At 43.2% G+C, this 13,640-nt stretch overlaps 1 protein-coding gene across 1 annotated transcript in view; it reads right to left on the bottom strand.

Moving 5' to 3' along the window:
- Positions 1–13,640, bottom strand: part of nkain2 (sodium/potassium transporting ATPase interacting 2) — a 71,584-nt gene that overhangs the window by 21,230 nt on the left and 36,714 nt on the right. The window contains exon 4 of the mRNA XM_035617028.2: positions 1,023–1,223. Within this exon, the coding sequence (XP_035472921.1) occupies positions 1,023–1,223 (201 nt within the window). The remainder of the gene's footprint in view (positions 1–1,022; positions 1,224–13,640) is intronic.

The raw sequence follows: 13,640 nt of genomic DNA, 5'->3' as shown, positions 1-13,640 counted from the left end.
ATTCATATGTGAACACCCAGAACAAAAAACAGCGCTACAGCACAGAGATGCTCGGGATGAAAGTGGCGGGCCTCCCTCATTCCCGCTCTTTAATCCTCTCTCCGCTTTCTCCTCTGATCCTGTTAATTATCGCAGTTCGACAGTGCAGCAGAGGAAGAAATTCGGCGGGCGGGGGGAAGAGACAGGCAGTGGAAAACAGAGAGAGTGAATTTGATTTTTTTCGCAACAATGAAATAAGACAGAGAGACAATGACAGAGACACAGAAAAACACTGAGATAGCGAGGGAGAGTCTCCAGCCCATTCTATGTGAATGAGAGTGAGAAGTTATGAACTTAACGGAGCCGAGACGCTTTATTCTGCTCTAAAACAGATGCCGCCAAGTTGCACAGTCACCCACCATTACCTGATCAATTGCAGCAGGCAAAGAAGTTGACATGGTTGTAATACACATGAGAATACATTAAAGTAGCGAGGGTAACTGTAAGAGAGCATCAAGTGAATAAGTGCATTCGATTCAAAGCACTCTGTCACACTTAGAACAGAATTTAACTACTGCACATTACACCACACAAAAACTCATTGGCAGAAACTCACACACTTCAACCAGGCTTTTTTTTTTTAATTAATAGCTAACTTTGGAGACACTAAAAGAATAGCAACAAACAATTTTGTTTTACCATTGCATGAGTTAAATAGTCTCAATGTGGTTTTTTTTCTTTTTTTGCTTGATTTTCAAGGAAGAAAAAAAACATTTACAAAAGTACAATATATAAATATTTATATAACATTGAATGTATTAAAGTATTTTGCAATATGCAAAAAAAATTTCACCAGTAAATGTCTGTTTATTGCTTCCACATTTTCACAATGGAGGCCACTGTGAGCAACAGGCACACCTGTTAGTTAGAAAGGACATTTCAAGCCATAAACCCCAATGTCACCACATGTATACCACATTCAGGTACTTGAGTGTGAAATTACAGCGCCTGCTCGAAAGTACTTATTTAGCTCAAGTACTTACAGCCAGCAGTATCTGCAGCGAGGAGTGAGCCACCTCTATGAACTGGAAATCCATCAGACAGCCAGATATAGATATATACCGGTGGTCCTCGGGTGCCCAGGAGGGGGGAGGGGTGATGGGTGTCACCCTGCACCCGGGGCCGTTCTCCATCCACCAGGAGCGATGCATGGACACGTTAAAAGTCAGCACAAGGTCAGAGTCCTGGCAAGACAGAGAGAGACAGAAGGTGAGTTGAATTACACCCTCTGAGGAACAAGGCAGAGGTAGGCTGAATGTCAGGGCAGGGTCTAACCACGTTTTAATTAAAACCAAACTGTTTGTCATATCCAGGTCTGAGATATAGACAGACATAGAGACAGAGAGCAAGGGGGAGGGCTAAATATAGATCTCAGATTTATGAATCCAGTGATCTAGGCTCACTTAGAATAGATCTGAATCATCTAATCATCACGTGCAGGGCAACAATGAGGACAAAGAGAGAGGGCAGAGAGGAGGAGGCTGGAGGGAGAAAGGAAGAAAGAGGGAAAAGGGAGCAATTGGGAGAAGCTTGATTTGATTTTGTGTTTTGTACGATGGTTTCCGCCTGAGAGAGGAGAGATTTGTGTTACGGTGTCATGGAAAGGTCAGCAACTGAAATGTTACTGTTTGCGGTTTTTAGCAACACCGTTGAAACCACTTATATAACTATGCAAGCAAATCAGTTAATCTGCCACCTTGGAGATTGAGATTAAAATATCTCAAGAAATGTATTACCATAAAATTGTGTAAAGTAAGTGACTCTTAACCGAGGATAAATCGTACTCTTTGGTAATCCCCCCAACATTTCCTGTGGTGCTGACATGAGACATTTGCAGTTCTGCGTGACAACTGTTCTTCGACTTTTACTGTACACTCGAACTATAGGGAGGATCGATACGAAATTTAGTTTGAGACATTCATGTTCCCCCTCAGTAACTTGTTTTGCTGAATTATGCACCGCTCCAAAGACTCGTCTTAATGTAGACGTGGAGATGTTTTCTTCGCTTTAGTAGCCCAGATTGTCCACCACAGGATGAACAGCCCCATCACTGAAAGAGACAACTTCAAATTACGAACGGAAGCTGCAAAAAAAAAAAAAAACGACAATAAAACCCAGGCACAACTGACAACCAGTAACTAAATAAACACTCTGTTCCTCGCTGTTTGAGTTCTACTTCACAGCGGCACAGAAAGGCCACAAACAGAAGCAATGGCCCCTGCAGTGACGGTGTCTGCTCGGGTTCCTCTTCAATCCTTTTAATTCGCAGAGCCCGAAAGAGGCACAATAAATCAGTTATGGCAGTCTTCTTGGTTTAAATAATGCACATATTAACGACTCCGCTTAGCAAGGAGAGGCGAAGATCATTCATCAGACATCCGCGCAAGCCGCCATGATGACACACACGGACGCCCAAACACACAATCACCTACGCACGCGTTTGCTCTTGTGCTGTTTTTGCCATCAACAAATGAAAAGCTGTTTGGACGCACGCAGGAAGCTAAAGATAACTCTGACCGCATTTGCACGTTTTCTGTGTGGTGATGCATCTTTTTTACGACGCTATCAGAAGACGCATAAAAACTCAAAAATCATAATACTTTGAATTCCCAGAAAGCCATATATTATATCTCCTCGGTTATCTCGCTGAGGAGGTAGTCAAATGGCCTAACAGAAAGTCCATCTTTGCAGGGGAGCGCGCTAATTTTCAACAGGAACCACATTGTCACAGTATTAAAAGCAACTTAATCTAGTGAAGGACACAAATCTTTAAACAGAACTTTAAATAGAGACTCTGGTCGTCCATCAGCACCGAGTCAATATTGTCTGTATCTACACTGTATATCCCACTTCATCTTTTTCTTCACCTGTCCCACTGATCCTCCCACCACATCCTCTCCGTCACCTCCCTCCACATTGTTCATTTAATCCCCCCCGTTCTCCTCTGTTAATTTATATCGTGGTCTCTCTCTCTTCCCTCGCCTTCCCTGTTCCTCTCCCCTCTTTTTCTTCCTTGGCCTCTCTCTCTCTCTCTCTCCCTCTCTTCTCTATTTCAGCGTAATGAGTAAACGCCTCATTAGCACAGAGCTCTGATTAATGTCATCTCCCCTTGTTGTTCTCCTCTTTTTAATGAGTGAAATCTCTTAAACTTCTCTCTGGCTCCCTCTCCGCCATCACTCTCCCGTCGTCTCTTACTGTTACTGCCTTTGCTCCAAATCTCTTTTTTTTTTAAATATTTCTTTCCTTCACCTCTTTTCTTTATTGCCCTTGTGTCTGTTTCTCGCTGCTCTCACCATGGGATCGGGGGGGGGGGGGGGGTAATAATTATTTCATCACAGACTGTATCAGTACTTAACTAATGAGCCTCTTGAACAAACACACACACACACACACACACACACACACACACCTTTGGATAAAGCCATGGGGGCTGTGTTCCGGTCTGTGTGCTAATCCAAGCTATAACAGCCTCCTCTGACCTCCGTTGTACCTGCACTGAAACAACGTCAGCGGGATCTCAAATTGTCTCTGTGGTTAGACTGATCAACATCAATACGTGAACACGACAGCTGACATCAAAAGGAGACCGAGACGAGCACGGTAGACGTTCCCGTTCCGCTTTTTCCATTGCTCCGTTGTGTCGGAAGAGTTCATTGAGGTTACAGGGTCTGTTATATAAATGGTTATTCCTTTAAATAAATGGTTATCTCCTTTCTATTCATCCGGCTGAAGTGAGCCACTGTAACGAGCCTCTACCAACACAGATGGAGAAAATGTGAAAAAAAAAATTTAAAAATAAAAACACACTGGGAATTAAAACCTATTTTTCTGAGGCACGTATAGCACAAGTGTTTGGAGGCAGTGCTTTTGTAATAACAAATAATCCAAACATGGGGAGTCTCCGCGTTCACAACCTGCACAAAGGATTTGGGGGCTGAAATTAGTCCATACTCACCATTGGAATGGAAAAAATAAATACAAATAAAATGCAGCTGTGTACTGGCATTGATGCATTGATTTTAAATGGTGGAATTTCTTCAGCATTGCAGAATTTAACCCATCGGGACGATGAAGCCATGGCGCCAAAATAATTATGAGATATTAATCTGCCTGGTGATGAATAGCCTTTTTGTAACTGCAAATAAAAAATATCAGCTAGATTTGTGTTAATATTTAATATCCAACAGTGTGTGTGTGTGTGTGTGTTTGTGTGCGTGTGTGTGAGAGAGAGTTTCTCAAAATGCACCATCCATTTGTGACTGTTAGTCTCCAGTCTCTCAACATCTTCTCTCCATATATTTCCTCACTTATTTTTTACATCTCTCACCTCTCTTTCTCTCTCTCTCTCTCTCACACACACAGACACACACACACACACAGTCATTTCGAGTGTGCTAGTCGAGGATCATGCACTTATGCTCTCAGGTCTTTGTCTCTGACTGTGGGCTAGTGACGCTCCAATGAACCACATCTGCTTTTCCTCTGCCTCTTTCCACCTCTCCCTCTTATTCTGCCCCCGCCTTTCTTTCTCTCTCTCTCTCTCTCCCTCTATCTCTCTCTTCTCTTCTCTTAATTTCCCCTCAATATCCCACCTCTCTATTTTCCTTTGTCTTCCACTCCCAAGAGATGGAGGGATGGAGAGGGAAAAGACCACTCAGAGCGGTAATTCCTCTGATGGTCTGTTCGGCACAGGAGGAGTGATGCCCTTGTGAAGCAACCTGGAGCTAAATTTAAGACATGATTTAACAAAGGCACAGACAATTTGGGGGGAAATGTGGTTACAATAAAAAGTTAAAGCTCTAAACCTTGGCAGCGTTAAAAAGGGGCACTGGGAAATGAACAATTAAGCTACATGGTGTTTGAATCGGATTAGAGCCGACGCTGATTAAATGTGAGTGTGTGTGTATGTGTGTGTGTGTGTGTGTGTGTGTTAAAACTGGATGGGATACTACTAAATAATAAGTTTAATAATTATTTTACTTATTTAACAACGTTCGAGTAAATTGTGAATGGCTGGACGGAGGGATGGATGGATAGATGGGTGGCAGAGGGACAGAGTGCCAGGTTTTTCTCGACAAGTAGCTTTAGCATCTGCTCCCTGGACACACAATATACCAACACAAAGACTTTAATAGCTTCTTACGCACAGTAAACATAAAACTGAAGCTCCGTCAATCATTCAGTGACACAGACAGGCAGTATATAAAACATTCACACACTCTGCCATGCTGCCAGATAACAACAGTCAGCCCGGCATCCACTCCGTCCAGTAGACGTCCACGTCAAACTAAAGGGCAGAAAATCAGGGGACAATATTAGCTTTATTCTCTCTAAAGACAATTTTTCACTCTATTTAACTAAACATCTTTTCTCTATCTGTGGCTTCACCCCCTGTTTCTGTTATTTTCTCTCTCTCGGCTCTCTTCCATTGTGTCGCTCCGTCTGCGTTATTTCCCACCAATATCATCAGTCACGGTGCATCTCCCTACATTGTTTTGCTGTGATTTCCCATGGGTGTTAGATGAGGCCTTAACCCATAAAGCCTAAAGCACTTTTCTCCTATCAGATTGGTCGGGGGTGTTAGGGAATTGTTTGCTTGTGTGCGTGCGTGTGTTTTTGTGTATGTGCGAGTGTGCGTGACCTGTGGGGTGGGTGGGTGCATAGAGATGAAGTCCATATCCGAATCCTGACCTAACACCAAACCCATTACCAATTCTACCCAAAATGCCTCTGCATGACCATTTTAACCAATTCTATCTTGTGGTGGGTTAATTACAGGGCTACTCCCCAAACTCCATGGGATCCACATATGGGGAGGGGGGGCATCAGACATCTTTCAATGGGTTAAGTGGCTTTTTATAAACCCTGTGGTCACACCTTAGGCAATAAATCAGATCTGTAGTAAATCAGAGCTGACATATTACTCTGGTTCATTAACGACCACAAATACATCAGCTGCATGTTAATACTGTTATAAACAAAGATGTTTATATTTGCTATTGATCAAATGTGTAATGCGGTGCTTGTACTGATGAAAACAGACAGAACTAAAATACTCAGAGAACGCAGATCTCCGCCAAGTTGGAGCAATACCCCGCCTACATGATTTACCCAAATCTACATCCCTTCTCCATCTGACCTACATATCTTTAAAATTAAGATGTGGCTCTATAGCTGCTTTCAGACGTGCACTTGATGTCCTGAAATTTTGCAGAGGGACGGTACGTGAGAGCGCAAATATCCACAAATGTTGCTCCGCACATTTTCCACAACTTTTCCTGCCAGCCGTCTAGTAAATTCTGCCGCAAAATGTCAGCGTGAGCCCATGCGAGAATTCAGCAGGAAAATCTCTGAGTAGGCATGTAGATGACTGTAAACCAAAAACACTGCTTTCGATGGCCATTGTCCCGCCCCCCGCTCTGCCCAGACAACACGGAATTTTCCAGAGTTCATGTCTGAAAACCGCCTAAATGTCAAGTTTTGCCTTATCTCACAATAGTGAAGAATCCTTCATAAAAATTCCTGGATCCAGAACCGTCAATCACATTTTTAGAATAATCCAGATCATGACCGATGCCAATGATGGAAAAATAATTCAGAATAAGGCCCAAGTCACAATAAATCAGAATTATCCTTTAACGTTTCAATGAAAGGAGCTTCTTCGGACCATTTTCCTTTCCACAGTTCCGAGGAGGCTCATCGAACAAATCTGCACAAAGTAGAGATTAAACCGGTTTTATAGTACAGGCAGTTGAGCAGTTTCCTCTGGCGCGGACAATAAAAACATTACAGCCACGCTAAATCCATTACAATCAGGCAATGAAATTATTACCAGCAGCCATCACCCAAAAAACCTGCAGCAAGTTTAACTGCAGCAGTCGAGTCAATCAAATTACTGTTATCTACTGCGGCGTACACACAATCTCTGTTAAATCAGCCTGTTCCATTTGGACAAGTCAAAAATAACTCCTGTCGCTGCACATGAAACGTACGGTTACAGTGAACAATCGAAACGAGTCGCCAGTTATAATAGCTTGGGGCTCTAATGATAAAATTGGCTGGTGGGAATCTCCCACTATAGAGACATGTTGATGAAAAAAAAGGGGCAATTTCATGCCATGATTCCAACAAATGCATCCATTGATCAAACACAGTCAGAGTTGATGCATCAACTCGGAGGATCGGGGCAGAGGATTATATACACATATGATTAAATGTGTGGGATCCTCTCATTCATCGTCTCAATCAGTGGTGAATATTGGGGGGGGGGGAAGAATTAAGTGACTATTAGCATTCAGACTGGCCCCGGCAATTTGTTTTCCGTTTTTTTCCCCCTCTACATTCTTCAGGGATGAATTGGGTGATTTGCAGTTTGATTTACTGTCATATTTTTACTCTGCAATTTATCCTGCAGCGGAAGCTCGCAGCTCGCCCTGCCCTGACAACAGCAGCTATTGATGTTGATATTAAATTGATATGAAAGGGATTTTCTTCTTCTTCTGTTGGATAAGCAATCCTGTCCTCCTGAGAGCTTTTGTTGCTCCAACTTTCTCTGTTTCCTACTACTTCTTTACTCCCCTGTTGTCTCTCTCCTTCCCCTCTCTTCTCTCTTTCCTCTGTTGAAAGCAACACTGATTCACATGTGGCTCCGTGCCACAGCGCATCATCTTCTATAGCTCCTATCATACCTACGCCTGTCTAAACCTCTCCGTCTCTCTGTCCGCCCCTGATGCCTCACTTCTCTACCCCCAATCTTTCAGTATTCTTTAGTTCCCCCTCCTTTTTCTCTTCCCTCCATTTTTCATTTAACTTTCTACCAATTTCCGTGCTGCCCCTCCCTCTTTCTCCCTATCCCGCGGCTCCATTGTGTGTTCTTGGAGTTAGATTAGACGCCCGGACAGACGAGGGATTTCGCAATGGCACTGTTGTGACACCGTCTGGATTTGGTGCATGCACATATTCTAGCATGTGCACGTTTCCTTGTAACTTATATAATGAGTGACAGTTGCTCCAACAACTGGCAGAGCAAAGTGACACCAACACACACACACACACACTTGCAGATGCACATTTTCACACATACAGTATGCAAAAAAGGCATAACTCCCCCCCCCCCCCCCCACTGGTAAATGACAGACATATGTGCATATCTATGTGTCTGTATCTGTATAGTCTCATCTGATGCCCAGAAGGTGACTGCATCTTTCATCTTTCTAGCTGTCTAAAACTGTGCGTGAGAGATGTGCATATGCAAGTGTGTGTTTGTGTGTGTTTGAGTGTGTGTGTGTGTGTGTGTGTGTTTGCAACCAAGCGACAGTTCTCCCTCCACAGGCTCCTCGCCAAATCTATCAGGAACAGCACATGCAGACATCTTGTTAGAGATTAATCCTATGGCATCGCTGCTATATTAGATAGTGTGGCGGCGAGTGACAGGAGGGATGGGAATGTGACAGACTGACGGTGTACGGTACAAATCTTGGACCTAAACTGAAATTACTGTCACGACAGGATGTAGGCTACACCTTATTTCGCCTGTATGGCTCGACGGGGGCCTTATGGAAGGAAAGATACACATTTGGTAGAAAGATCTACCCAAACGAAAAAGGTTTAACAAACTTGCACTTGTTTGGGAGAATATTAAAATAATCAGTGTTCTTCAATTTATTTTTCCCAACTCCTAAAATTCCTAGAAATTGGCCAAGGTTTCACAAAGCTTCATTTTTTTTCTTTGTTTATATCATCCTAAAAGTGTTTTTTTGGCACTGGTCACACCACATTAGCAATTATAATGGCTGATTATGCTCGAAACAAACTCAGCATAGTGTAGTCGGAATAAACAGTAGCTGCTTCCAATGGCCACAGTCAAAGGCATGGTGAAACGCCTCGTGCCAAATGAGGATTTGGTCTCTTCTCCACAAACAAAAAGTAGAGTAAGTTGTCGTATGAGAGTTAAAAAAAAAGAAAAAGAAAGTGCTCAAGGCAGAATTTCAGCCTACTTTCACACCTCCATACACCTGGCCAATCACGGGCCTCAAGTGGGCGCGCTCGTTAGACAGTCACACTTTCAGAAAGATTTTCCGACACGGCCTCTCCAGATTCAACGGCGAGAAGGTGGAGGGTGTTTCACAAGCTGTTCCGCCATCTGACACGCGTGTCAGTACAATTCATTCCTGTATGTTTACTTGAAATATACACAGTATGGGAGACTTGAGACATCATTTTGGTCTATATGAATTATATTTTGTCACCGTTGTCGACATCAACAACGATTCAATCAATTCGTAAGTTTTACGAATGTGAACGTTAAATTTGTGTGATTCTTTTGCCGTGAGTGATGATTTATAAAAGACCACTGCTCTGTCTGTAATGTGTAGTGAATTAGTGAATGAGGGAGTGATTGTGGACGCAGAATGACAGATGCTCAGAATCGGGGAAAGCCGGTGCATCTGCGTGTCTACGGAAAAAACGACAGGCGCAGTCTGCAGATGACAACCACGCTATGTGGTTAGAGTAGAGATTCTCCTCAACTTCTGTTTCTCGTCTCAAGAACAACCTGTCAAACTCAAAATAATTCATGAATAAAAAAAGGCGAGTTACATCCAACTCTGAGTTAGAGCCCCACCGCATGCGTGGGGACGCTGTCAGTGACTCATCACTGACGTGCAACATGCTCCTCACCAAGTCTTGTTACCTCAGTGTCATGATGTCTCATCGAACCAACTTTTACTGTGATCGTAACCGCAGACATCCGTCCCTCTGCCCAGCGGACTTCAAACTGCGCTGACACACTCTGACACATTTCCCTCCCTCACCGTCTACGCCACCTTCATTCTCACTGTCTCGGGTTAACTCGCCTCATTTAGAAGAAGTGTTAAAGGCAAACCTTTGCAACCCTCATCTCTCTGACTTTTGTGCCTCTGTGCTGCTGGGAGTGTTCAGCTGTCTGTTCTGTGCTCCCGTCACCACACAATGAATTAGATGGATTTGTTGTCCTCGCCTGCAAAAATCTCAAGTTCCGAAATACAACACAAACGTTATTGCATTGATTTGTAATGCGAGTATCCACTTACCACCCTGACAGCGTGATCATTGTTCTACTGAACCTATGCTGCCGGCACTGGGGATGCATCTGGATATTTACATCTTTTCATGGATAAAACTGAATGCTAGCACTGGAGACACGCACACTCACACATACATCAAGGATGATAACGTGGCATGAATCAAAGTGGGGTTGATTTTCTGCCTCTTTCATACACAGAAAGATGCCTCCGGATCTCTGTAATGAAGAAAAATCGAGTCTGTCGCTATCACTCTTGTCCTGTGACCCCGAAAGCATTGGCCTGAGCGTGAGAAGTAATGTATTAAACTGGCACACAGCACTGGCCAATGCATAAAGCCCCGCGCTATGATTTCCTATTGACCATAAATAGCAGTGCCTTCTCGACAGGGACACACTTCCTTGGCTTTGGAAATATTGAGGAAGGGAGTGAATGAAAAGGAGGCGAGGAGGTGAAGAAGAGCACGGGAAGGACTTTGCAGAACTAGATGAAAAAGACTTGATTATAGGGTGAGCAGAGGGAGAGGAGGGATGAATTACATGGAGATGAAGAGAGTGAGACATGGGAGGGAGGGAGAGGGGCCAAGAAAGAGTGAGGCAGCCTGAGGAAGCAACAGAGAGGGAGACGGTGTTCTTATGCAGCAGAGAGCACACCATCATTACCCTCATGAAGAACAGATTCATTCTGATCCGGTGTGCAAGATACAGAACAAGAGGCGAGGCTAAGGAGGGAAAACACGCCACTAGGACCAGGGTCCAACATCGGCACCTGCTGCCAATTGCTAAATAAGAGTCACAACGTACAGATATGTGGATATGTGAGTGTGGGGTGAAAGAAAGTGTGAAGCATTTTATTTGTGGTAGAAACTGTAAGGTGGGAGATTTTTAATCTTTGGAATTTTTTGTCAGCGTCCAGAAGGGAAAGCATAGATTTTCGAGGTTTTGAGTTTTTAAAATAAACCGGATCGATTGAGGAGAATTCAGTGGGGTTTTCTTTTTGAAGTTCTGCTCCACGCTCCAGCATGGTGCGTGTGGCGGCAATGCACCTAAAACACTAGGTGCCTCTCGCCATCACACCATGTGAAGACGACGAGTAAAGAATGTGCATTGGCAAACACATAAATGAGGTCGAACCCCACAAGCAGGCTGTTGAAACAGGCTTACTTTTAAAACTCACTTTCATTCAGCCATAGCTCCACACAACAGACGTGATGATGTCATTGTTGGCACCATAGGGAACTGTGTCGAGCTGAACCTGGCAGTAAGCGCCTACCACTAAGAGAGACTGCAAGTACGTGGCGGAACATTGCCGGTCTCTTATCAGTGTTAACATTTCATCTGATCCAACACATTGGTGACCATGCAGGCCCATCTCCTCGCCCTCTTAGGTCCAAGCTGGTTTCCCTTAGCTCTAATCCCTTAGCTCTATTCCCACTCAGTAACTACTATACAGCAACCTGATCTTATCCACACACTTTATGGCTGGCTAAAGTAACGTGGCTACCACTAATGGGATACACTTTTTCTGTGACTGTAGCAACATGCTGGTACTTCTCTCACACCCTCTAAGCTAAGAGTTTGTATTAATTTATATAATTACTGTGTGCTGGTTTACCTCCATAGGCAGAATGGGGGAACGTGGACTCTGGATTTTAGATGGTTCTTAGGACGGGGCAGATGAGGAGACAAGAGAGGAGGCAAGGAGAGTAGAAGAGGAAAGGGCAGAGGAAATAGAGAAAGATGAGACATGAAAAAAATCCAAACATATGAACTATATGGATCGGGCCCGGATTGCTGACAAATACGTGTTTTTCGTGATTTGTTGCAGTTGTTTTTCAAGGGTGTTGTTTTCACATTCATTTGTTTCTTTGTCAGCGCAGAATTAATCAATTAATCCCATTTCTTATCATTTTTCTAATAAAAATAGAAAAAAATGGTGCCCGATATTAAATTTACCAAAATGAGGACAGAAACTTTTCTAATAGCAGCTAAGGAACCATTTAATTTTGTAAATCTTTTGCCCCTTTTTTATTTTATTTTTTAACTGTGTGGCAGACAACAATTGTAGTCATTCTAGTTGTACACGTGGTCCAGTGTGAAAGCCCTCATTCAGTAAACACCCTCAAAAGGACAGTGATGGATTCGTATCTACAGTAATACAACAGCTGGAGAGAGGTGGGTGGTGGTGGTGGGCTTTTGTGGCTCCCTTCTTCCCCAGTAACTGGGTCAAGGTTGATATGCCCTTGAGCGAGGCGCACACAAACTGCTCTGGTCATAAAATCAAGCTGTTCGGCATCTGGTCTGAGCGTGCCTCCCTCTGATTGGTTGGCGGTTAAATGATAACGGTGTTCCTAATTAAGTGGCCGCTTCAACTCCATTAAAAAAACACATGTGTTGAATTTAGTCAGGAGACCTTGAAAAATAGTGTTTTTTCTCTCTTATTAAAATGAAGAGAAATAATAGAGTCATATTGTTTTTATAATTTAATGTGAATTCTAAATGTGGTTATATAATTGAAGTCATTCTATCTGATTAACCTTTGACCCATGCTGCTATATCAGATGTTGCCGACTTGAAGTGGGAGATTGGCTTGTAACTTCAGTGTGATAGACAGAAAAACCCCACACATCACTTCCCAACTGTTCAAAACCAGCCTCAGGGGCAGTGACAGATGTAAATATCATTGAAATGAGAAATCGTTGACGGTTGAAATTTCGAAACAGAAGATGGAGGGATTTTATACAACTGTAAAATTTGTGGCAACAGTTTGGAAGGCAAGAAAAACTTTACACAGGCTCACAGGCTGTGTTTGTGTTTGTGAGCGATTATTGAGCACCAGAGGAAACGAGGAAACTAGCTGAAGATTATGCGGTAGTTACGCTTCGGTCCAAACTGGCACTGATTAAGATTTAAAAGCTAGAAATACCAAAAAGATGAAGATGACGTGTGATATGTGGTACAATTACAGAGATTGAGTCTGATTTATGAAATGAGTCGAAGGTATATTACATAACTGTCCAATAGGACGAGTAATTAACAGCAAACTGTGGTGAGAAAACTGCAATCTTCTTTAAAATGCCCCACCACAGAGTGTAATCAGCCCCAATCAGCGCCCCCATCAAACGATTTCTTCTGTTTATGGACGCACTGATTGGCCCTGATTCATTTTCCAAGGTGATACAATTGAAATGCTGTTTGTTACTTCGGAACAGCTTAACTTTTCCAGAGACTTTAACAACGTCTTATGTCGTATGTCTCATATTGTAAACCGGCGTATAACACCAATGCGAAGAAATGATGCGCTTTCAAATCAGGTGGTGAGAATCTGGTTGATCAAACTGATATTTGGTGGCAAAAAAGAGAGTAAATGCTGATGAGAAACATTAAAGATGGGACGCGATCCGCTTGCCTCAAACTGCCACATTTCAACTAGACGTTGCAGAGGCGTGGGAGTCAACTTTTTCCAAGCTGCGTACCTCACCTTTACATCTCTCACTGTGTCAGCAAGCGGTCAGTGGAAGTAGCCCACTGACAAGGTCCT

Source organism: Scophthalmus maximus, chromosome 18, assembly GCF_022379125.1.
Source record: "Scophthalmus maximus strain ysfricsl-2021 chromosome 18, ASM2237912v1, whole genome shotgun sequence".
Lineage (NCBI taxonomy): Eukaryota > Metazoa > Chordata > Actinopteri > Pleuronectiformes > Scophthalmidae > Scophthalmus > Scophthalmus maximus.
Note: the sequence above shows the minus strand (reverse complement) of the source record. Positions and strands in the feature narration are given on the sequence as shown.